Source organism: Rissa tridactyla, chromosome 3 (genome assembly GCF_028500815.1).
Source record: "Rissa tridactyla isolate bRisTri1 chromosome 3, bRisTri1.patW.cur.20221130, whole genome shotgun sequence".
Lineage (NCBI taxonomy): Eukaryota > Metazoa > Chordata > Aves > Charadriiformes > Laridae > Rissa > Rissa tridactyla.
Window position 1 is genome coordinate 77,158,090 of NC_071468.1, and position 23,492 is coordinate 77,181,581.

At 48.7% G+C, this 23,492-nt stretch overlaps 1 protein-coding gene across 5 annotated transcripts in view; it reads right to left on the reverse strand.

Moving 5' to 3' along the window:
• Positions 1-16,996, reverse strand: part of FOXO3 (forkhead box O3) — a 96,699-nt gene extending 79,703 nt beyond the window's left edge. For 4 of the 5 annotated variants that reach the window (XM_054195750.1, XM_054195744.1, XM_054195743.1 and 1 more), the window contains exon 1: positions 16,024-16,756. In XM_054195750.1, the coding sequence (XP_054051725.1) occupies positions 16,024-16,611 (588 nt within the window). In that variant the 5' untranslated portion in view covers positions 16,612-16,756. Of the gene's footprint in view, positions 1-747; positions 844-16,023 lie in introns of all 5 variants that reach the window. The other variant, XM_054195746.1, reaches the window with a different exon arrangement.
• Positions 16,997-23,492: the final 6,496 nt, after the last annotated feature.

Sequence of the window (23,492 nt, forward strand, 5' to 3'; positions counted from 1 at the left end):
ATGTGAGGTCGTAAGTTAAATTGCACCTGAGAACATTGTGTCACAACTGCTCCATGCCACCTGACGGCGACGGGTGCAGGAGGGGCCGGCAACCTGGATTTGGAGCAGGGGCTGCACATAAAAAACGAGGGGTTGGCTGGGCAGCCCCTCTGCAAAAGCTCGGCAGGGGCATACACCACGTCCCCTTATCGTGATTCAACACATTACAAAAACGTTACAGAACCTCCAGGCAGAGAGTTTCAGTTGACACCGCCAGTTTTGGAGGAGGTCGAGGCACCACGCCGCAACTCCTCACCTGAGGATGACAGTTCTACACCAAACGTGTATTTCCACGCAGAAGCTGATAAAAATTTCCCGAAAACAAAAGTGAGATACAGTGCCAGGGTACGCCCTGCAACAGCGCTGCGCATAGGGAAAAATACTTCACAGAAACCAACTATTTAAGGTCCAGCCTCCCTGCAAATATCTCGCTTTATATTAAAACCAATTAACAATACTCTACTAATAACAAGACTGTGATGTAGCTGCGAGATTCCCCTAAAGCAAAATCCTGCCAATGCTAGTAATTGATTCGGCAACGCGCACCAGCTCAATGGCACAGGCGTCTCCAATTCTTGGAAACATTATATCCAGTCTAATTCCCCACCAAGGTCACCACAACCATCAGAAAAATCCCCGTACATGGTGACCCAGAGAGCTGCGACTGAACAGCTGTTATCTATAGCCAGGGAAACCGGAGTGTGGTACCTGAAAGGCATCGGCCACCACCAGTGAAGCCCTCAGCCGACCCAGCTGCTGGAACAGCCTGGGGAGCAGTGGCGGAGGATGAACCCCAGATTTCTCCTGCAGGAGAGAAAGCAGGGCATGCCATTGTGCTATTCGTTGTGACGCCTGCTTGCGTGCACTTTACTGCGATGGAAAGAGGACAGGCCCCCCTGTTACCTGATTAAAGTTCCTTCCTGATAGAGCTCAAAACAAGGGACTCGTAAACTGCACGCTCTATGCATAAGCTCTTTAAAAGGTCAACGTAAGGTTATTCACACCATTAAATGACTTGATCTAGCCACCGAGTCCATTGGAAGCTGCCTACTGACTATGACAGAAGCTAAGTCGTACCCAGCGAAAGCAGCAAAGGTGCCCACCCTCCTACACTCCAGGGCATCACCTTACAGTTTTAAGCAACTCTTCAGCATGAGTTTCTCAGTCTAAGTGTGATAACTAAAACCCTAATTCTGATAACAAAACCAAAAATGTTTGCCACCTAGATGTGGAGGCATTTGCCAGAATCATTAAAGACCAGGCGTGAAGTCAGCAGCAGAGGCAGAAGGTACAAGAAAACCAGGGAGCTATGCAAGGAAAAGACTCTTTACATTTTCCAGTCTAAATACACCAAGTCAGAGGGCACCTAGTAGAGGATGCAGAATATGGTGTGAGTACGGACTGTGTATTTTCATGTCTTATATATTATCAGTGAGGAACTTGTATGTCTCCTCTGTTCTCACTGATAGGGAAGGAAAAAGGATCAACCCCTCACCATGGAAAGGAGAGCAATTACTACACGTACCATTAACTATTCTAGGGGCAGCTCAGTAGCCCAATGAGCTGTATAATCTCAGACACTGTTTGCTGTCTAGTACAGGCCTCACCAAAACAGAGATCGAAGTCTCTCTAAAGCTGGATCCTCCATCTCTGACACAGATGAGCAATCCCTCTGTACACAGTATCAGCAGAGGGAACAGGACTACCCAAATGACTAAGGATTTGCACACCGGGACTACTTACCTAAGGGTGGATTAGTTAAGAAAATAAACAATGTTGTAAATTATAGGTGGTGCTGTGAGCCCCACCTACACCTCAAATTGTCCAACACTTCCTCTTATAAAACCCTGTTCCCCGTTGCTAATAGCTTTGCAAACCTGAACTGAAACTGGAATTAGAAACAGAGTATGTGGCCCGCGATAGGCAAGACATGGGAAATAGGGAATCCTAAGGCAGGGGAAAAATGTGGAATGGGGAGCTGGACAGAAAAAAACAGGCAAGCTGGACAAGGACAGCCAATCTGGAAAGCAGAGGAGGTGGGCAGAAGGGCGGGAGATCCCAGGAAAAGGAAGGAGGAATGCGTGGAACAGGACTGGAAATGGCAGGGAAGGAGGCTGGCACAGGAGACCACTGGGGATGAGGAGCTTGGGCAGGGGAGAAGAAGATGCAGGGCTGGGACGGTGCCCATCGGGGAAAACCCACGGGTACTGGGGGAGGCGAATGACACAGACGAGCACACCGGGAAGGGCGTATTTCTTTACTGAGAGCTGAGTGCAACCAGTATGGCATAGGGCCCACATGGAGATGACGGGGCATGAGCCGAAACCCTGAATACCCCTTGAAGCACCCAGCCCAACAAGGAGACTGGGGGTGGATAGAGTGTGTGAGCTCGTTACTAACGATGGTGTCAGAGCCAGCATGAGAAGTTATTTCAAGTGTTAGGGGCAACTTTATTCGTGACACTTTGTACTTCCCCGAGCACTTGGCTTTTATATCGAAACATTTTTTCACTGTAGATTTTCGTATAAATGAAGTGCACTCTTATTTAGTACTTCTGCTTGGCACTTCACTGAACAGTGTTCCCTATCCACAGGGATGCTCCAGTGATACACAGTTAATGGTCAAGTCACGCGAAATCCAACTTTCCTACTCCCGGTCTGCTCCTGGAAAATGGGAAGGGCCCATCACTGGCATTGCTCGAACCCACCTGCTTCTAAGGAGAAAGCTGCTGGTCCCTGCATGCCCATACCCACCTGGAAAAATCAGTGGTTTGATACCTGACACAGTTTCCTGCAGAAAATAAGGAAATTACCATCTGTTAGACCATGCAGAGCTTTTTTTTTAAAAAAAAACAAAAACAAAAAACAAACAAAGCAACAACCATCCAAAGAAAATGTCAAACCAGAAACCAGGCACTCAAGACTGGATAAATTTAGTAAGATGTCATGATTCAACTACAATTGAAGGAAATCCATACTTAATTTCTCAAACAACTGCTATCATACAGTTCAAGCGAACTGTTTTTCCTTCAGGCTGAGGGGACACCAAATCCACACTATTTCTCAATTTACTACTTTTTTCCTTTTTTTTTTCCTTCAATTAGAGAACATTGTCATTCCACATGCTTAGTAGGAGCCTGAATAAAAAATGACACGTGAGAAGCTTTTGCCAGGGTTAAGTCCCGACACAGCTGTTGGAAAAACCCAAAATGAACATTTTATCCTAGCCAAATCAGTGTTCTTTTCACTATTTATACTCTTGGATGCAGCAGCTGCAAGTGACGCTACAGGTCATGTTGTCCTAAACGGACAAAGAATCTGAGGATCCTCTCAAGTTTTGGAGGCTTGTTTGTACTTCTGTTCTCCCACTCAATACTTCGCAGCGCTGCTGCAGAGATGCCAAGTTGCTGCGAGTTTAAGTAGGGTACCAAGCTCAGGTCAGAACAGATTTTTCGGCTAAGATTTTCCATCTTAAAAAAAAAAAAAAAAAAAAAAAAAAAAAAAGAAGACTATTTTTCCTGCTTCCATTTTTCAGCACCATAGGATCAACACTGGCTGCTCAGCTGATAATACCCCTCTTTATTTGAAGTTATTTTTCTCCTTTCACCACCCACATTCATCTGGGACTTATTCAGTATTATTCTGCCTGACACCGGTCCAAAACTGCAAACAATTTCTGTAACAGCACAATAAGCAGAGCGGACCCTAACAGAGGCGCTTCGTCGTCTAAGGATCCCCTTATGCAACATCCAGTTATGTACCGAAAATAATGCTGAAAAACCCGTAAGCAGGTTAGATACAGCTGTGCCTTTAACAGAACAACTTCTCTGGTATCAGGGCCAGCACTTTACAAGCAGGGAAAGACTTCTGCTGTACTTTGGCCTTCTGTCATCAGAGAGAGGTGGAGATTTACGCCCTTTCTCCTTCTAAATTAGACTCCTTCAGTGCCCTATTTTATATTCTTCCTGACAGGTCCCTATTTTGTATTTAAAAAAGACTGCTGTCACTGCGTTGCATAGCAAAAGACCTTTACAGACGAAAGAGAAAACTCCTGCCACTGATTCAAGCGGCAAGAGGTAACTCTGTGGTTAAAACTGCGAGGATAAAATACTTTGCCCAGCAACATATTCATTTCCAGCAGGATTTGATAAAATTATAATTCGCTGTCCAGAAAAAGACTAAAACATTAAACGTATTATACTGAGAAAGTCAAAATAGGTCATTCAATCAGCGTTATTCCCCCTTCATTTCAAACATAATACAAAGCAGTTAAGTAGTTTCTCTTGCAATTAGCATCATCTTTGTCTCCTCGGTGTCTAAAATACACTGGAGATATGGAGCTGCTCTGACTGTACAGCCGCCCAGGCCTTGCTCCCCACCATCCCCGACTTCTCAATAAATACACAGAGATGAAATCCTACCTGCAATGATTTCAATTATGATCACTTTCTTTGTTTTTTTCCAATTCCTTGGTCTATCACCTCAAATGACAGACCTTTTCCCACTGATTAGAGAGGAGTACAGACGCGCTCAGGAAGATCTCCAGCATCTTCAACTGCTAATGCACATCCCACTCCATCCTCCAACCAGAAGGACTTGGTACCCGGCAGAGCCCTGAAGAAGGTGGGCTAGAAACAGCCTCCCTGGGGAACGGCAGGGTTTTAGAGATCTTTCCTGGATGTGAGAAGTCTGACATATGCTTCAGATGCGTTTTCATTTAGAAAAAAATGTCGGAAAGATTTTATTTATGTTTCTAATTAGGTAAACAGTATGCTTCTTCCACCTGCTCCCAGCTACCCCACTAGGCCCAGTAGACATCAGATGTCTGTGAACATACATCAGGTTGATTTACTCCCTACTGCTAGTTCACAGAATCCTTCCTCCTCCCAGCCCCATATGCCACTACCTCATGGCCTACACACTTTCCCTCTTTTTTTGTATGTAAAATGGCTTCACCATTGATTTTCAAATACCTTCTTAAGCACACAGCTCCCTTCCCCACAGCTTTCTAAAAAACAGCTCCTCATCAAAGATTTCTCTCCTACCCCAAGAGTGCAAACCTCCTAGTACATTTAAATCAAAAGTATTTTTGCCGTGCATGAACCAGGCTGTAAGAGCAATGGGGCAAGAAATAAGTCTCAACATGCTATGTGAAGCGAGAATTACACTGTCAACATCATGATGAAAATAACAGTATTAGGTTTGGAGCTTTTGGCTGCTACACAAACTAGGCTGGAAACCTCTGGCCCGATCCATGCAGAGCTCTGACACGATTTCCATTTTAAAATCGAAGATTTTAGATGTGGCCCTTTTATCTGGGCCACGTGCATGGCTCAGGCTACGCAAATGCAGAAGCTGCTTGCACAAGATTCACAAAACACTTCAGAGTTTTTACAGCTCCTCAGCGGCAGCATCATTCTTGGTGCCAAGGCTGTTCTACAAAGGCATCGTAGGACCAGCAGCCTCCCATTGTAGGTCTTGATGAATACTTAAAGAAGCACCATTCACCCTGAAACCTGACATCTCAGACAAATGGTTTTGAGTTCCCCCATACAGAGAAACTTCTGAACATAACAGATCGTGTTGCACAAAAACAGGGACAGCGGCTCTGCGTGTCTCAGCTTACAAGCATCTCAGGACACGACTTGAACTGGCGTCACCTTCTCCTACGAATTCCTGGAAAAAACCATTCTTTGAAAATTAGTTAAGGTCCAGAGCAGTTTTGCAGAACAAACAGCAGGTTATAGGCTTTCAGGAAACCATATCACTGCTCTCAGCACAAAACCAATCAGCAAAAAAGGTGATAATGTGGGAGCCTGTGAGAGTCTCACACAAAGACATTCTTTGTTGAGCGCTGTTTTCACTTATCAAACGCCAAATGTTATGTACTAAGCATATCTAGAACTTTATATATGAAACTGATAAATCCTCCATGAAGTACTAGCAAATATATTTACACAAGATAGGTGTTCACTGCCTAACTTCACAAATACCCGCGAAGTCAGAAACTTTTGATTTGGATTAAGTCTCACATTTTAAGGCATGTTTACACTGTAAATTTCATGTGAGAAAGCAGGGCTAACTTTGGTCATAATGTGTCTTTGGAGAGCTGAAATAGCTGCTTGAAGAGCTAGTGTAGAGAGAAAAAAAAAAAATACAGCAGGTTTTAAGAGCGCTGACACATAACTGGCATATATATCAAGATAATTCAGTCCACATTCTAGATAAAACAAATATGGCCCTGGATGTTGTGTCCTAAAATGATCTCTTTAGAATAATATATTTATTCTTCTTCATCCTATTTTGGAAAAAATGCAGAAACCAACATGGTATGGCACGAGAAAACACTAAGTTGTAATGGCAAATCATCTACAACGTCAGAGGTGCTGGCTGCCTAGACTAGGAGAGTAGTTTGTATTAGACTATTATTAGGTAATTAATATGTCTTTAAACAAAGCTTTGTTTACTTAAGTGCAACACTGTTACTAACACTCCCTGGTCCTGTTCAGTCCTCACCGGGAGTCCAGGCTCAGCTGCAATCAGGATTTTAAGCACCGCTGGCTTGAGTCTTACTTACGTTAATGCAAATGCACACTGCTGCAGCACCACAGGAGAGCCCCACTCCGCTGCTTTAACATGGCCTTTAGCAGGGGCAAGAATCAGACCCTGCTCTCTTTACTTTATCTACCCGTAAAAGTTGCACCGTCATAGACTGGGCCGCATCCACGCAAACTGGTTTCCCATTCCAACTGGGAACTGCTTTGGACTGAGCAGTCACAGCACCCAGGAGGCAGAGCGAAGCCCAAGCGGACACGTGCCGATCTCTTTGGGTTGCTCCTTTATCTGTCCTCCCCCAGCTGGATGCTCTCTGTCCTCATCAGCCTTCCGACTTATCTGCTGCCTCCCACTCCTCTGGGGTCAGGATAAGCAGATGTTACCTCCCTGTCCAAGTCCTGGCATCCAGCCCGGACCTGCCCTTTTCTGCTCACGCGACTCAGGAGACAGCAGACCTACCGAAAACTTTTTTCCTAGGACTGCATCCCACACGCTGGTCACTATCACGGGTGTCCCCATGGCCTTCGCTGCTCCCTAGGGAGAGCCAAAGGTCTTGGAAAGCCAGGGATGGGGAGGCAGGCTGGCCTGAAGGTGCTGCAAGGCTGAGGAATGGGTTATGAGCAGCCTCCAGGCAGACCCACAGCACAACACGAAGCGTGAAGGCAGCCTCAGAGGCAGGTGTCAAAAGAGAGAAACAGTGCCTTCGACAGCGCTCCTGCCTCCTGCCCTCCTTACGGAGCTCTCAACGGGATTTTCGCATGGAGACATCAGCACAGACCCACCCTTCACCTCAGCATGGCCAGTGGGTGAAGGGATGCAGAAGTGGTATGATCCAGTGACTCAGCCCATGGAAACGCCGCACCAGACTGTCCGCAGCACTCAGGTGTGCAGCAGCCAAAGGCTGCACCCCCAGAGCCCCACCTCCACTGCGAGTAGCCTACTGCCCCCCCAAAACTGGCAGGCAGCACTCTCCGGGAGACCCAGAGCTGTTAGTGCCACACACCATCCTCCTGACTTCAAGTGGACCTTCCTCCAGCTCTGTGGCAATGACCCCCAGGCTGTCTCTGCCCTCCTGTACCAGCACACACCTCCCTCGCATGTCCCTTTACACTTGATGAGTGGCAACTTCACCAGCAGGGGAGAAAATCATAAAGAAAAGCAAAGGAACACCTTGCCAAATAAACATATTCAAGTGAGAACCCAGCATTTCATAATTCGGCTCTTAAGTACATGACACGTTGCGATCAAGCAAGCAATCCATACAATTCGTTAGCACAAGTCTGTTATAAGAGCTAATTTTTCACAAGGCATTTCTTTACCAGTACAAATACCCAGAAAGGCATTTCTCTGTCATTGAAATCTTACAAAGGTGTTTCCTATCAGTAGAAGTATTTAAATAGCCTTTATTTTTAATAGGTACCAGTGTACAGATAAAGAGAATTGCCCCAATAAGCAAAGTCCAGGTAGGACACAGAGTTATTAACAAGACACCAATGCTGTTAACTCCCGACATGCCTAAAATTCCCTGCAAAGCCGCGTTAGGAGCATATCGGTCCTTGAACAAACGTGCAAGGGGGGTGGCCTAGAGAAAGGAATCTAGCTTTGCACAGCAAGACTGGCTCCTCCCGGACCTCACAGCTACGCACAGCATCGGGAGGAACCTTTCTGGCAAAAAGCAATGGTGACACAGTGATGCCTTTCTCCAGCCCCGCTGAAAGGCAGCTCCCTTGCTATTTCACCACAGGGATGAGGTAGAGCACTAATGCGATCACTTGCTTTTTCCCAACCCCATACACTGCCCTGAAATTGCTCTTCATCAGCCCAATCGCCTCCACGCTGTATCCCCAACCAAAAAGCAGCTACTTGCCATGCACAGCTATGAGCCAGCCCTCCATTTCCCACAGAGGCACCCCATGCACCACGCAACCCCCCCGGCTGGTGTTAGGAAAGGAAGGATGGAGAAGGTAAAGTAGGACGTAACATCCCTGGAGTCTGACAAGACAGGAATGCGGAATTGGGGGATGGGGAATTGAGAAATGGAATATTTTTTTTTTTAAATATTGGTATTTGGAAATTGAACAAGTGCTCTCTGTTTGTTACTCCCCTCATCGCACAGGTTTTAGACCAATGACTTGTGACAACCCTTGCCCAATACATTGCCCAGGAGAAAACTTGGATAACGCAGCTGATGAATACAGCAGGACATAACCTGCTGTTGTTGGAGGCCATGCTCCACTCCAGGGGTGGCCTGCGCTCAACAGCTGCGGGAGCCTCAAGGTCCATCATCCTCGGAGAGCTGAAGACGCCCTCCCTGCAGGGCACCACAGGGTGCCCCAACAACTCCTATGCACCCCCTCTGGCCTTGCACACCTGAGCTTTTCCTACTCCTCCACCCCAAACACGGGCTGGCACCACATCACCGCAGGCCTCCAGATCTCCCTGCAGTTCCTGGCAAGCTGAGAAGTGTGGCTCTTTCTCCGGCTGCCTCAACCAGAGGAGCAAGAGCGGTACCCACCGCTAGCAAAAACCACTTGGGAACACACTGGTTTGCTTGGGAAAGCTAAGTTGATGTCAAATAATTGTCAAATACACACGGGTAAGGAGCTGGTGCCTGTCAGTGGTGTAATAGTATCCCACACACACAACTGGAACATCAGGAAACCGGTACAGCCCTGCAGAAAAGCATGGGATACCCCATCCTGATTTTGTCTGAAGCAAGTTAGAACAAAACATCTCACTCCGAAGGAAAATCCCCGTCTGTAGACAAGCCACTTTTTAATAATAACTGCTAAATGGACTATTCAAGCAGGTAATTAATGTTAATTAATATATGTCAGGCCATAAATTGGCTAAATGCACCTCATTTTCCAAGCTTAGTGTGTGGCAATGCTCAGGAAATTGTAACAGAAAAAGAACAGCCTAAGTTTGTAGAAGCACAAAAAAAAGAGCAAATAAAAGGTTAAGTATAATCTTTACTTAACTCATGGTGTGCTGAGCCAGCACTACCGAAAACTGTATGACTGTGCACATTACCTGAACACTTCGTTTTGCTCCTGAACCACTGTGCCACGCACGTACTTGTCAGCCCCAAGAAAAGCCACATCAAAAAAAACCCTGCGGCTCCTTGAGCGCTGTGTTATCAGGCAGGCCTTTATCGGGATGCTCCCTACGTGCTGCGGAACCTGGATGTGACTCCTGCCCTGGGACCTGGTGAGGCTCATGGCCCCTTTCCAGTGCCGACTTGGGAATTTTTTGTGGTGGAGGGAAAGGAACAGCAGCAGGAGGATGCTCGGAGCTCACCCCCCTCCAGAGAGAGTCTGCCTCGAAACGCAGAGGGCCTCGTGCCTTTGGAAGAAACTAATGCTGCCATTTTATAATCCTGCCCTTGGGCGCGTTTTCTGTGACGGAGATAGTAGCAAGGCTTTTAAAAAAGTGGGAGAGAAAACAAGAACATGCAAAGATTTTAGTCTAAGTAACAACTTGCATTAGGAAACACTTTCAGTTTCTCCCTTGGCAAGCCGCCACTACGCCAAGACCCACTGTAATTGCATTGCAAATAAGAAACAATCCTCACAAAAGATTTTCCATACTTCCACGCAAAATTACTGGCTGCCAAAATCTTGCAGGGCACCTTTAGGAGGCTGCCACCTAGAGAAATGCTTTGGCTGTTAATCCTCAGTCTTCCCTTACCTCCAAGGCAATCCATTCGGCCTCCCTTTGAACCCAGCGCACCCACCCGTAATTTTCTGGAGTGATTTCATGCTTGTTCTCCCCCATCCACCCCACACGAGCTGGCTGAAAACAGCCCGGACGCTGCAGGAAGGTGTGGGGGGGGGGCTGCACATTCCCCCTCCCACCTCCCAACGCTGCCTGCCTTCTGCAAGGGACACCACTGACCCCAGGGTTCTACTTTGTCCACCTCAGTACAAAGAGCTTTCACAAAACCACCGGGCTAACCCTAATCGCTCGCCTTTCTAAATGCACCAGCACGTGCCCAGCCTCCCCTAATCTCCCAGGATTACAGCAAAGTGGTGTAGCACCACCAAAATGACCCGAATACAAAATGGCCTGGTGTGTAAGACACTGCTCGTGTTACCAGGACAAAACCAAGCAGAAGCAGGACGTTCCAGGGCAGCAGAGCCAGGACGTCCCTCCTCCCCAGCCTGATAAGTCTCAGACAGTGTTTGTTCAAGCCAACACAATACAGCGGATATAAAAGAGACTAAGGTGATTTAATTTTTAGTAGCATTAACCGTGTACTTTCAAACACACAGGTAAGTGCAGGAGCCAACCTCTTCACTCTCAAGCTTCCTATTTTAAATACACTCAAATATTGACTCTAATAACCTATTACAGACAACGCTGACATTGCATGACTGTTCTAGGTAACCTTCTGCCTCTAAAAAACTGAGGGACATCAATTCCAGTATTTGTCATGCAGGTCTAGCTGACAGCGATACTCTCCGGCATCATTCACTGGAGGTTTCCCATTCACATCAAAAGTTAAGTTTCTCAGAGCCTGCGACTCTTTGCAGCTGATGACATTCACCAAGGCGATGTGTTTATATCTGCATTTAACAAGTCCTTCGGTGGAGGTTTTCCTCACTGTCTCACTGTGGATCAAACAATGTCAATGATTCCGGGAGAGCTACTCGGTGTCTCTCTCTCTCTCTCCTCTAATAGCTGTCGCCTGCATGCATGAGCTGGGGAAAAGCGAGATCTTTGATGTACATTACAGATATAAAATAATCATGTGCACTAATATCTACATATGGTTTCTACTGGAAAGTTTAAAAAGTCATTTGTTACTTTGATACTAAAGCAGACTCCTCTCTGATGCAAAGAAGCTTGTTATCCAGTGGTTTTCACTCTGGGGCCGGAACCGCACATCACTCTACGTTGCTCAGCACGAAATTCACTTACAAATGCTACTGAGTATTTTGTGAAAGCACAACATAGTAAGGCTTTGATCAGGTAAGATGCTTAAGCAGTAAGTTTAAGCACACAAGTAATCCCAGTGAAGTCCCAAGGATCCATTCACGTGCTTAAACCCGTGCTCGCTTCGGTAGATCAAAACTTAAAATAATCGGGATACAGTGTGCAACACAAACCCTTCTGTACAGATGAACAAGGCAGCTCAAAATCAGAAAAAAAAAAGTGAGAATATAATAGAAGAATAATATTCATACTAGCAGTTAACTGAGAAACACAGTCTTTAAAAAAAAAAAAAGAAAAAAGAAAAAAAGACAACAGAGAAAAAAAAGAAACTGATGCAAACTCCAGTTTTATGCTGTCGCTCCTGATAAAGACGCTGTATGCCACTTTGAGGAAGGAGACATAAGAAGAACAGAGAGTGGTGTTGCTTCCTTCCCACATCCTTTGCAAAAAGATGATAATAAAAGTCCGACACGTCTTGAGTATCAGCATCTGGCAAACAGATTTAGACATCTGTCTACATCGCTTGCAAATTTCTCAAGTCTTTTCAAGTCTCAATAATTAGAGAAGAGACTTGCGCGTTTGCTACACTGAAGGGACTGCAGCCCTTCGGTACGTATCGGTTGATAAAACACGGTAAAGGAATGATGAAATGTCCACATACAAAGTTTACAAAAATCTCCCCTTCAAAGTAAATATCCCAGCAGCTAGTATTTATCTTTCCAGAGGAAGATGAATGCAACAGGTGTAAAACAAATAGGCTTCTGATACAAAAAACAAATCAAAGCAAATCAGCTGCATTTAAATTTGGGAACTGCTGGTATCTGCGTATAAGGGACCGGATTCATCGTCTTGCCATACCGCTCAACGAAGAGGAAAATAGTCCCCCTAGTGTACTCTACATGTAGAAAAGACTGTTTCACAAGATAGTGCTGCAAGAAATTACAAAATAACATTATAGGAAGAGATATGGAAGTACTTAAGCTATAGTGAAACCGGGCACCTCTACTATATACACGGCCACAAAGGTGTTTCAGTTTTCTATGTCAAGATTATTGAGGGAAGTGAGTGACTGCATCCTAAATATTTTTGGGGGAAAACTTGGTTTTTTAGTCAGCACACTATTTTTGTGACTGCAGGACATCGACAGGGTAAAGGATACCCGAATTTGGAGAGACGGGTTTATCTGGTCATCGGGGAGCTCCGTGGAAGTACCTGCAACAGCCGCCTGGCACAGAGCACGTCACGAGGGTGAAAGCAGCTCACCCTCAGACCCTTTCTCCCACCTCCAAGTGATGACAAATACAAATACCGACGCTCCATCAGGATCCAAGACAGTAAGCGGACATTGAAGCATGCACCTAAGCCCCTCCCGGTGATTTGGAAGCATACGGGATCATATGAAACCAGGCTGCCCGTGGGACACAAGAGTGTCCGCAGCATGCCAGCTCTGCAGCCATGCACCGTACGCTACTGCCCTAGTTAGTTCTCAGGCAGTATTAGGTTAGTTAACGTCCCACGGGGGGCCAGGGAGAGCGGGAAGCAGAGAAGATTGTTGGGGGAGGGGGGGGCCAGGGGTGTGTATTGGGCAAACCTTATCTGAATTAGCGGAAACGTAATATATGCCTTCCTAACCACATCTGAAACGTTCACTTCTGCCTTAATGCCCTAGGCAAAAAAAAAAAAACTGGGGAAAAAAAAAAGAAAGAAAAAGTGATAGTTGTAACTTTAATTTATAGCTCTTAAAATAATTGTTTTGAGGAGTATAATCCCAGCTATGTTTACGGATTATGGCATTCAGCACGTGTCACTGGAAATGGTATTAATATTTCATATATAATAATACAAAAGATAATACAACCAAGTTCTCTTCTTCCCTTTGTTTAAAATGACAATTTTCCCACTCAGTGCCAGCGCAGAATACTGTTAAATGGGCTTGCTGCCTTCAAAGACGAACTTAGCTGCGTAAAAATATTCTAAATTAAGATAAAAGCTTTCTGATACAGAAGTATCTTCTGTTCATTTAAAATCTCAGTGTAACTAGCAATCTGAAAAAAGTCTGATGTGAAAAGCTGACATTAGTTCCTGAAGAGTTGTATTCATTACCTGCGAGGGAAACAAAGATGATAATAACATATAATGTGTTTTAGCATCGGAAGACTAAGATGGAGTCTCTATTTAAAGAGTGTTGCCTCTGCACAAACTAATTTACTTTCCAGCCAAAGAAACTGAAATAGTCCTCTCCTGAGATAGTCGTCTCCTGAACGTATATGCATACATTAAAAGAAACTCTAGCCCTGCTAAGCAATTAAAAATTTGCAGTTTTGGCTGCCTGGCAAATTATTAGCTCCTGACCTCTCCTTTGCCCCTTTCAGAATGCCCCTGCCACCCACGCACAACTGCACCCGCCGTTAACGTGATCAAACACCTCACCCTAACTTCCAGAGACGGCTCCCAGTCATTAGAGAGGCAGAATTTTCTGCTACCAGCATGCTTGCCTCTCCCGAGAAAGGTCATCTTAAAGGCTTGTGAGAAACTTCTGAACTAAATTATATCAGAGGAATCTCAAGGGATCCAAGTTTTTAACATTTTAATTAGCTCCAAGTACCAGTTAATGCTGCTCAGCAAAGGAATCAATATCAAATTAACAGTATAAATTGTCAGAAAAATTGTGACTGTATGAAGCATACTAATCAATGTGAGCACTTTGCGTTGTGGCCCAAATCCTGCTTCTGCTGGAAGCGAATGGGAGTTTTCCCACCAAATTCAGCCGAAACAGTATCAGCCCCATTGTTCGGTAAGTCTTCCTTTGAATCGAGTATCGAGAATTTACTGAAAACTCAAAGTATCAGATAAAAAGGCTGGATTTGGCATAGCAGCTGTCATCTAAAGCCACTGCTTCTGCGTGAAACAAAACAACTTACGAAGGCACGGGCTGTCATCAGAAGACGTAACCCTTTATCACACTCCATGTCGCACTTGTAAAGTCAGATCAAAATTCAACACCTTAAAACAGAGGTAAAAGCTGTAAAAAGGATCTGTGGTTTTTTAAGAGACTTGTCTTGAACCAGCTAAAATATAACACCGATAAAACTTTGTGTTTATATTTTCGCCAGCCTGAGACAAGACTGTCAGTGAAATGCCTCCTCTATGGTGCTCCGTTTGGAAGGTAAAAAATCACACAGCTGCACTTCAATTCCTAGCAGCAAGCCCTAGTCAGGCACCAAAATAGGAGACAGGGCTGCTAATACGAAAACTGCCAGAAAGGTTTCATCCATACAGTATTTCCGACTGACTTGTATACTGTCAGTTATCCCCTGATCCGAAGCCAGAGAGATTCAAAGAGAAAATTTAATTGCTCTGTAACACAATAAAACTTCCCGGCAAATTCGCCTTCAGCCATCCATTCAAAAAAACTCAGTCTCGGATGCTGCCAGCATCGGCCCTCGGCAGCAACTGAACCGTTCTGGGATTTCCCTCTGCAAACAGTATCGACATGGAGCAGCACCTGCATTTCTGTAGAGCTGCAAGTATGTGACATTTCGGTGTCCGACAGACACTAATAGATGGACATGGAAAACGAGGAGAAAAAAGCAGTTCTGGAAATCACTACAAATGTGCTTTATGTGCAGCACCGGCTCCTGTAGGCCTTGTTAGACTCTGAGAGCAGAAACCCTGCCTGCCTGCAACGTGCTTTTGCCCGCGCTAAGTAAACAAGCCGCAAAACCAGATTTATTTTGTTTTGTCACTTATTAAAACGGTAGTAATCTTAGCTGCTAACTGTCACAATGCTGGACAGAAAACACTCGGATATATGGGATTTATCAGTAGACGGTGCCCTAATAGATTGGCACCACAGGAAGCGCAAACCAAGCGTTCCTGTGGCTGAGCAGCCAGTAACTCCACACTTTGATTAACTTTACGAAGAAATGTCAAGACCCGAATTTCCCTCTATTGCCTTTGAGGAACGTGTGGGAAACCACAGGGGTATTTCTTGACACAGAGTCGTTCTGTATTTGAGCTTTGAGACTCAGACTGACCCCGCATAAAAGCAACTCTGCTTACTTCCAGTACGAGCTACACCAACGGTACCTACAACTTCAAAAAACAAAACAAAACCCCACCCTTAAAAATTATTTTTTCTTTTTTTTTTTTCCCTTCTTTTTCTTTCCCTGCTTATGTATTCGTGCACCAGAGAAGCCAGCTCCGCTCCAGCGTCTCCCCTCCTCCCGGAGTTCGGAGCCCTCCCCGCTTGCACACAGCAACAGGAAAGCGCCAAAACTTTTCTTACCCCCTCCCATAAAAAAAATATAAATAAATAAAATAAAACAAGCAAAGGCGACATCCCGACCCCCAGCGCGACCGGCGGCAGCGCCCGGCCGGCTGCCGTCGGGGAAAGCCGCCGGCACCCCCCACCCCCGTCCGCCACCGCCTCCCCCGGGGGCGGCCCGTCCGTCGGGGCGGCGCGGTGGGTCCGCCGGGACCCCCGCCTCACCTTCCATCCGGCCGAGCTGTTGCTGTCGCCCTTGTCCTTGAAGTAGGGGACGCAGCGGACCATCCAGTCGTAGATCTGGGAGAGGGTGAGGCGCTTCTCCGGGGAGCTCTCGATGGCGCGGGTGATCAGGTCGGCGTACGAGAGGTTGCCCCACGCATTGCGCCGCGACGAACACTTCCTCGGCGCCGCCGCCGGGCCCCCGCTCAGCCCCCCGCCGCCCGCCGCCGCCGTTCCCCCCGGCGACAGGCTCGGCCCCTCCGGGCCGCCTCCGGGCAGCGGGGCCAGCAGCCGCGCCGACTCCTCCGGGACGGCGGTGGTGGCCGCCGCCGCCGCCGCTTCTCCCCCCGCGGGGGCCGCGCTGCCGACGGCCATGGCCGAGCCGCCCCCCTCCTCCTCGTCGTCCTCCTCCTCGGGGATCATGGAGGCGGCGTCGGCGGGCGGCTCGCCGGCGGGCTTGGCGGGGCTGGCCTGCAGCTCGGGCCTCTGCAGGGGCCAGGTGCAGGAGCGAGGGCGGCTCTGCGGCTCGAACTCGGGGTCCAGCTCCACGTCCAGGGGGGAGAGCGGGGCGGGGGGCGACGCCTCTGCCATCTTGGCCTCCCCCGCGGGCGGCTGCGGCGGCGGGGCGCTGCGACGGGGCGGGCGGCCGACCCCGCTCCTCCTCCGCCGCCTCCTCGGTGCCGACGGGAGCTTTAGCAGGCGGGGGGCCGGCGGGCGGGCATGCCGCTCTCCGCTACGGGCTCGCTGGCCAAGCTCTCCCGCTGCACCCCGAGCCCCGCTCGCCGCTGGCGATGCGCACGCCGGAGCGGGGGGAGGGGGGGGAGGTTGGGGGGGGAAGGGGAGGGAGAGAGGGAGGGAAGGAAGGGAAAAAAAAAAAATCAGATTAGGAGCCGGAGCGGCAGCGCGGTGCCGGGCGGTGCCGGGGGTGCCCGCGGCGCTGCCCTCCGCGCCGGCGGAGCGGCGTCCGCTCCCGCGGTGCGTGTGCGCGTTTGTTTATGTTTCACTCCATGCGGATGCAGAAGTCGCTCCAGCGGGAACTGCGCTGTATCCAGCCGGGAGAGGACACCCTCCCCGCCTTCCCCGGCGAGCGAGCTCCTCGTCGGTTCCGCAGATACCTTCCCTTTTAGGGGGGGGTTGGTCCTTTGCCCCCTCCCTCGGCAGGAGGGCAGGGAGAGGGGTCCTTCAGATTACGCCGAAGACTTTTTCTTTTTTCCTCCTTCAAAACGCCCTAAAGGCAGCCGAAGTCTTAGCATACATCCAACTGCATACTAGCGCAAGCCTGTCACTTTGCGGTGCCCCCCCGAGCCACACGCGAGCAGCCCCCCTAAAATCTCACAGCCGACGGAGCCGGGGGCAGGAGAAGGCCACCCCGGGGGCTAGTCATTTAAAATAAAAAAAATTTAAAAAAAATGTAAAAATCCTCCTCCTCGCAGGGAAAAAGCAAACACAACGGGAACAAATCAAATCGCCAGTCTTCCAACAGGTCCAGAAGCTTTAAGCCCTCCCTAGGGCTGCCAAAGAGAATAGGTTTTGTTCCAGCATCAACACCACATTCATAACCTCCTTGCTCCTGCTGCTGCCATCTTGACAGTTTTTTTTTCCCCCTTCACTCAAGTCATTTAAAAAGCGCAGGCAGAAGAGGCAGGGAGAGCCACATCGGGAGGGGAGGCAGGCGGGGAGGGGGGGGGAAGAATCAACAGCCACCTCCACACCGGCAGAAATCGAGATCCGAATATCACGGGAGGAAGAAGCAGCGCTGCTGCATGGTTCCTGCTCCTGCGCCTTCAGCTCCGAGGCGCCTTCCCTTTAAAGGCGAAGGAAGGGAAAGCGGCGATCCCCCCGCTCCCTCTGCGAGCAGCCGGCCAGAGGCGAGCGATCCGCCCGCCGCAGCCCGCCCGAGCAGCCTGTCACCCTGCTCGCCGCCGACTTCCACATCCCTCCCTCCTCCTCCTAACAACCACCGGCAGCAACACAAAGTTATAGACACACGCAGGGAGCCTCAACCTAACTGCACGGCACGGCACGGCCCGCCCACGGGCGGAGGACGGGCGGGCGGCGCCGCGCAGGGGCCGCCCCGACGGGGCGGGAGCGCCGGGACGGGCCGGGGCGGGGGGAACCGGCAGGGCTGGAGAGGTGGTTGACACCCGGCGGGGACGTGGCCAGCCTGCTCGCCATCCCCGAGCTCCGCAGCGGCACCGGGGCCTGGCTTGGGTTTCACAAAGCCTACGGTGACTCTTTCCAAGGGTTTACTAAACTTTAAACGGCAGGAACAGACGGGTACCGTCTCGTTTTTCCCCACTTCTTCACTTTTCCAGGCCCTCCGGATCGGGAGGCAGCAGAGCTGCAGCACTGGCTGCCCGTACTTCGCCATAAAACCAGCTCCGGCTGCCAGTCGTGGTGGAGGAATTGCGCGCTGTTTCTTTTCTGACTTGTTTCCACTGGTCATCAATTACTGGTGCACAAGTTATTCTGGTAAACTTTAAATTCAGAGTCCAGTTTAGCCATTTCTTGAAAACGTTCATTCCGCCTGCGGGTGATACGGGAGCATGTTCAGCCACGTCCACATGTGAATGTAATCCCGCTGCCCGGCCTCATCCGAGGCTGTGCCCTGGCAGAAAGCCCTCCGAAGTAGCTCACTTGAAGACGTAGTTAATTATGGGTTTCATAAAGGGGTGACCCACAAAGCCAAGGAACATACAGCTATTAATATAGCTGTAGTTAGAAATACATTACATAGCAATGTATATGTATCAGTTCTCACCTAGCTTTGCATCGACCTAAACTAGGGACTAGATTTAGCACAAAAATAGTGTCGTCTCCGATACCAGATACAGACAACCGCATGCACTGAGAAGTAGGTGTGCTTCTGAAGCATCGCTAGGTAGAATTAGCAGTCAAATTAAATAATCCCTGATTTATTTAGCATTATAGACAAGCAATGAGATTTGAAAACCATGTGGTTTGATTAGAAAACAGCAAAGCCCTGATCCTACATGCCCTACACGTCCAGCTAAGTAAGGGCTAAGGCCCTCAGGGTCTAGTTAGGTTTTGAATTCAAGTGGCACTCAAGTTAGGAATAGTTCGGCATGATTTTATTACAAGGGACAAGCATTTCAGCACACATACAATTAATCCCTGGTTATCTAAATATAGTAGGAGACACTGAATTAATCAGAATGAATGCAGGTTCGAGTAATGGAAATAATTTTCACTGCAGCTCCATTTTGGGTCACGACGTTGCGTGCCCTGCTGTGGCTTTTGTTGTAATGTGGCCCCTTATGGGAATGCAAGGCAGCTCAAAAGGACACCAGCTCCTCTGCAGTTGTGATACTGGCATTCATGTGCACGACTTAGCGGTCAGTAGGGGAGGAGAACCGCAGTAGCACTGAAGAGCCAAGATCAGACAAGGTGAGAAGAGGCTTAGTCCAACGCCACGTCTCCGAGGAGACTCTACTCGTGGCTTCCAGGAGCCTCTACTTGTGGCTTCCAGCAGTTAGCCAGCGAAGGCCGGCTGCGAAGCTGTGACTGACGCTCAGTCCTTTCCCAAAACCTGCTACTGCTTGGCGCTGATTTTGACCAGTGCAGAAACCTCCCTGCGGAGCGCTTCCTTAGGTCCCGAGGTTCCAGGGAAGCGTAGCACTTTACCTCCCTGCGGAGCGCTTCCTTAGGTCCCGAGGTTCCAGGGAAGCGTAGCACTTTGACCTTGGGCTGGATTGCAAGCTGCAAATCTAGTCCTAAATGATACTATCGTCTTCATTTATTTATTTAATTGGTATTGCATTGCTGTAGAGGCATTGCCATTAGGTCTCATTGTACTGGGTGAAGGCCCTGCACGTGGTAAGAAATGCTCCACTCCCTGGCAGAATTGCAGCCTAAGTAAGGCAGGCCAGGGCGGGAGAAAGGAAATAAGTAAGTAGTAACCCTATTAAAGAGATGATGGACTGAGGCACCGAGCAATTACATGACTGTGCTGAGGTCATACAGGAAGCCCGTGTCAGAAGTGAGAAATAAAACTGGATCTCCTGAGTGCCAGCCCTGGGCCTTTTTGGCAAGATTATCTGCCCTCTTCAGAATTCACTGGTCTATCGGCCGTACAGCCTTTATCACTTAAGTCACGGTACCAGCTAGTTCTTCACAGCTCCACACAGCACGTGTGTGCTTGTGATACTGCAGTTCAGAGGCAAAATTAAAACCGCAGTATAATTGTTCCTACACATTTTACTTACTGAACGTGGATGCACAAAACGGAAAGACAGAGGAACCCTTCTTATCGCCATTCCGTGGCTGGGCCCACAGAAACACGTATGAAAACTGATCAAAATTGAATCTAAAGCCTGCATGATTTCCAGTCTCTTCCTTTAAGTACTTCAACGCCCCAAGGGTGGGATTTTCAAAAAGGCTCCGTTTATGGGAGTTTTATCGCTGACTTCAACAGGAATAAAGTTAGGCCAGCCCTGAGGCCATTTGAAAGCCTCGCTCACTCGGTGTGCCTACTTAGACTGCAAGTGTTTCAGGGCCGTGCTGCGTCTTCCTCTGCATCACCTTTTATCTACTATCCCCACTCAAGTTGATATCGAGAAGCTGTGCACCTGTCATGGTACCTGGTTATATGGATCTGGCAGGGTCACAGTTACTTTCCAGCTCCCAGTCATCCCTGTGGGTGACCTTGGCCATACATGGACCACACAAGACCCATGAGACGCGGGGCCTGTGGCATACTGCTTCGGGGAAAGTAATGTTCGTATGACAACACTCTGGGTGAGAATCCTCATAAGAGATTTTTGCGTTGAAATTAACTCTTTTAAGCTTCTAGTGTTCCACTACCACAGGCTGTCGTCAGCTCAGGTTTTATTCTCGTTCTTCCATTTTGTCGATTCAGAGCGTCAGCTTCCCATAAGACAGGAGTGCACCCGTTCATGGTGGTAACCCAGATAGGATCGCTCCTTCGTTCTGCCATAACCCACATTCTCCTGGGCTGGCAGCTGGAGAAGCGCAGGTCACATTTCTGGCTTTACCTCTCTTACACAAATATCTTACTGGCTGAAGCTAAAGTTGCAATGGGGGGTGTGGGAGCTGAAACTTCTCCTCGTCATTACATCGTTAGAGAAATCTGTAAAGTGTACTGCCGCTCAATAAAACAATGTTATATTGCAGTTACATTAAACAACGGCTGCATTGTCTACATGGACTTCACACAACAGACACCTGCAGCCTGGTCTGCCAGAGGTTTGTGTCCACAGCAATAACCCTGCCTACCCCTCCCATCCACCCCGTGAGAGAGCGGCTCCCTCAGTGTATTTTTTGTTCTTCCCACAGTTCCCTACTATGTCCTTTAAACACAGACTGGGTAAAGGGCAGTAGGTTTTGTGTCCGATTTAGAGCAACCCATGTGCTGATCAGAAAAAAACGTCATCCATAAGCCAGCCAACTTCCTACTTTGAGACTTTAACCTTTCTGCCCAATTTGGCTAAAACTGGCTAATGGGTTCCACAGTTACTAAGGGGAGATTGGCTGACTGGCAGATTGACGCAGAGCATGGGTCCAAATTGTGCCACGGAGATATGAAGGGTTTGCCAAAGACGGCTACAGAGTTCTGACTATAAAATTTTCCTCAAAGTGATGAACAGCAATTTAAAGATCAATTGAAGTTGGACTTCAGCCTGTAAACTGGCTGACTGGCCGCTGTAAGGAAGGAGAGGGGAAGGAAGAGAAGTGCTGTAGCAGAAGGAAACGGTGACATTACTACTGTGGAGAGGAGAACTCTTTGCTCAATTGATCCTGACAAGTTGGGGACCAAATTCTAAGGCTGGAAGCATTCAGCTCCATATACACCTAAACTTGAGCACTGAGGAGTTCTTGACCTGTTTTTGTACTATGTGGAGTACGGTGACTATGGCATCCACACTAAAAAAAAAGAAGATCACCTTTCTGGAAGAAACAACGTTTACAATGAAACCTCAAAAAACCTGGTTAAAGTAAGGAACTGTGAAGCTGAGCAAGTGGGAAAATTCAACCCTGTAGCTTCAAATTGTTATTAAAGCAGCCTCACGTCCGCATTGCCAAGGCCCACCGAAAAGCTGCGCCTTCTAGGCCAAGAAAGCCTTTCAGTTTCTCACAGATAGAAGTGGCAGGTTTCTAACAGTGTTTTGTACATTTAATAACAGCCACAAATAGCAGCGCATAGCGGCGTTGCCAGCTCTCTCAGCTTTATTTATGAGTCCTGCAATACTGGTGTTTTCCTGAAATCCCTGTTCTTAAAGTCCCATTAAAGGAGCATCTCAGCATCCATTTTAAACCAATAGCCAAGTTCCTGATGTACCATGGACATGACCCAAGTATACTTTCAAGGCCAGGAAGAAAGTAGGGGGGGAAAAAAACCCCACCTAATTGCCTATTTTAAAACCTTTTTAAACCTGATTTTTAAGCTGACATTACACTACTCAAAAGCTTGCATCATAATTTTGAATACTTGGGAGTACATGCAATTACTGAGTTTATATCATTAGGGTGAAATGAGTCAAACTGCTAAGATCCGGCAAGAAACTCCACCTTTTCTTTTTTTTTTTTAATTTAACTTAGATGATATGACAGGATTTAATCTTCGCAGCAGCAGTTTCTGTTAATGATTCAAGGAGACATTTAATCACCTCTCCTTGCCTCCTGCCCCATCAGGACACCCCCACGGACCTCTCCAATACCTGTGCAGACAGACAGGCACACAGCTCTCCCGCTTGGCTCGGGCTGGTCCGGGCGGCCAAATGCCGTTCTGCCCCGCCACTGACTCGTTGTGCAACCCGGGCATGTCACTTAACCCGTCCCGGTTACCTCACAGGGGCTTAATCATACCCGCTTGTCGCTTAATTACTCCATTATTATAGTTTAACACCTTCCTTTGCCCACACACCGGGGGGCACCGGCCCTGCCCGAGGGCGCGCGGCGGGTTACCTCAGCGGGGGCGGGGGGGTGTTGAACCGGAGGTTGGGAGAGCCGCCCCTCAGGCGCCGCGATCCCAACGGACGCGGCGCCTGCCACTCGCAGGGCCGCCTGGCGAGCCGGAGCGACTGGGGGGGGGGGGGGGCCTCACCGACACCCTCCGTCCCGCCGGCGGCACGCCGAGGGGAAGGGAGGGCCCAGGCCCCGGCCGCCCGCCCCGCCAAGGCCTCTGCCCACCCGCCCACGGCCCGCCCATGGCCCGCCCCTTCCCTGACGCCCCGCCCCCTCGCCACCGCCCCGCCCTCACCAAGCTAGGCTGCGCCGTGCAAACAGATGATGTCATGCTCTAGAGCCGCGCGTGACCGCCGGGGCCCGCCCCCGCCGGCCATTGGCCGGCCTCCGTCGCCCGTCAGGGCAACGGCGCTTCCCATTGGTCAGCGCCTCCGCCCCGCCACCGCCCCCTGGAAAATAATAAACAATCGAGTAAAATGCGGCGCGGGGAGGGGGCGCGAGGCGGGGGGGTGGGGAAAGGAGGTCCC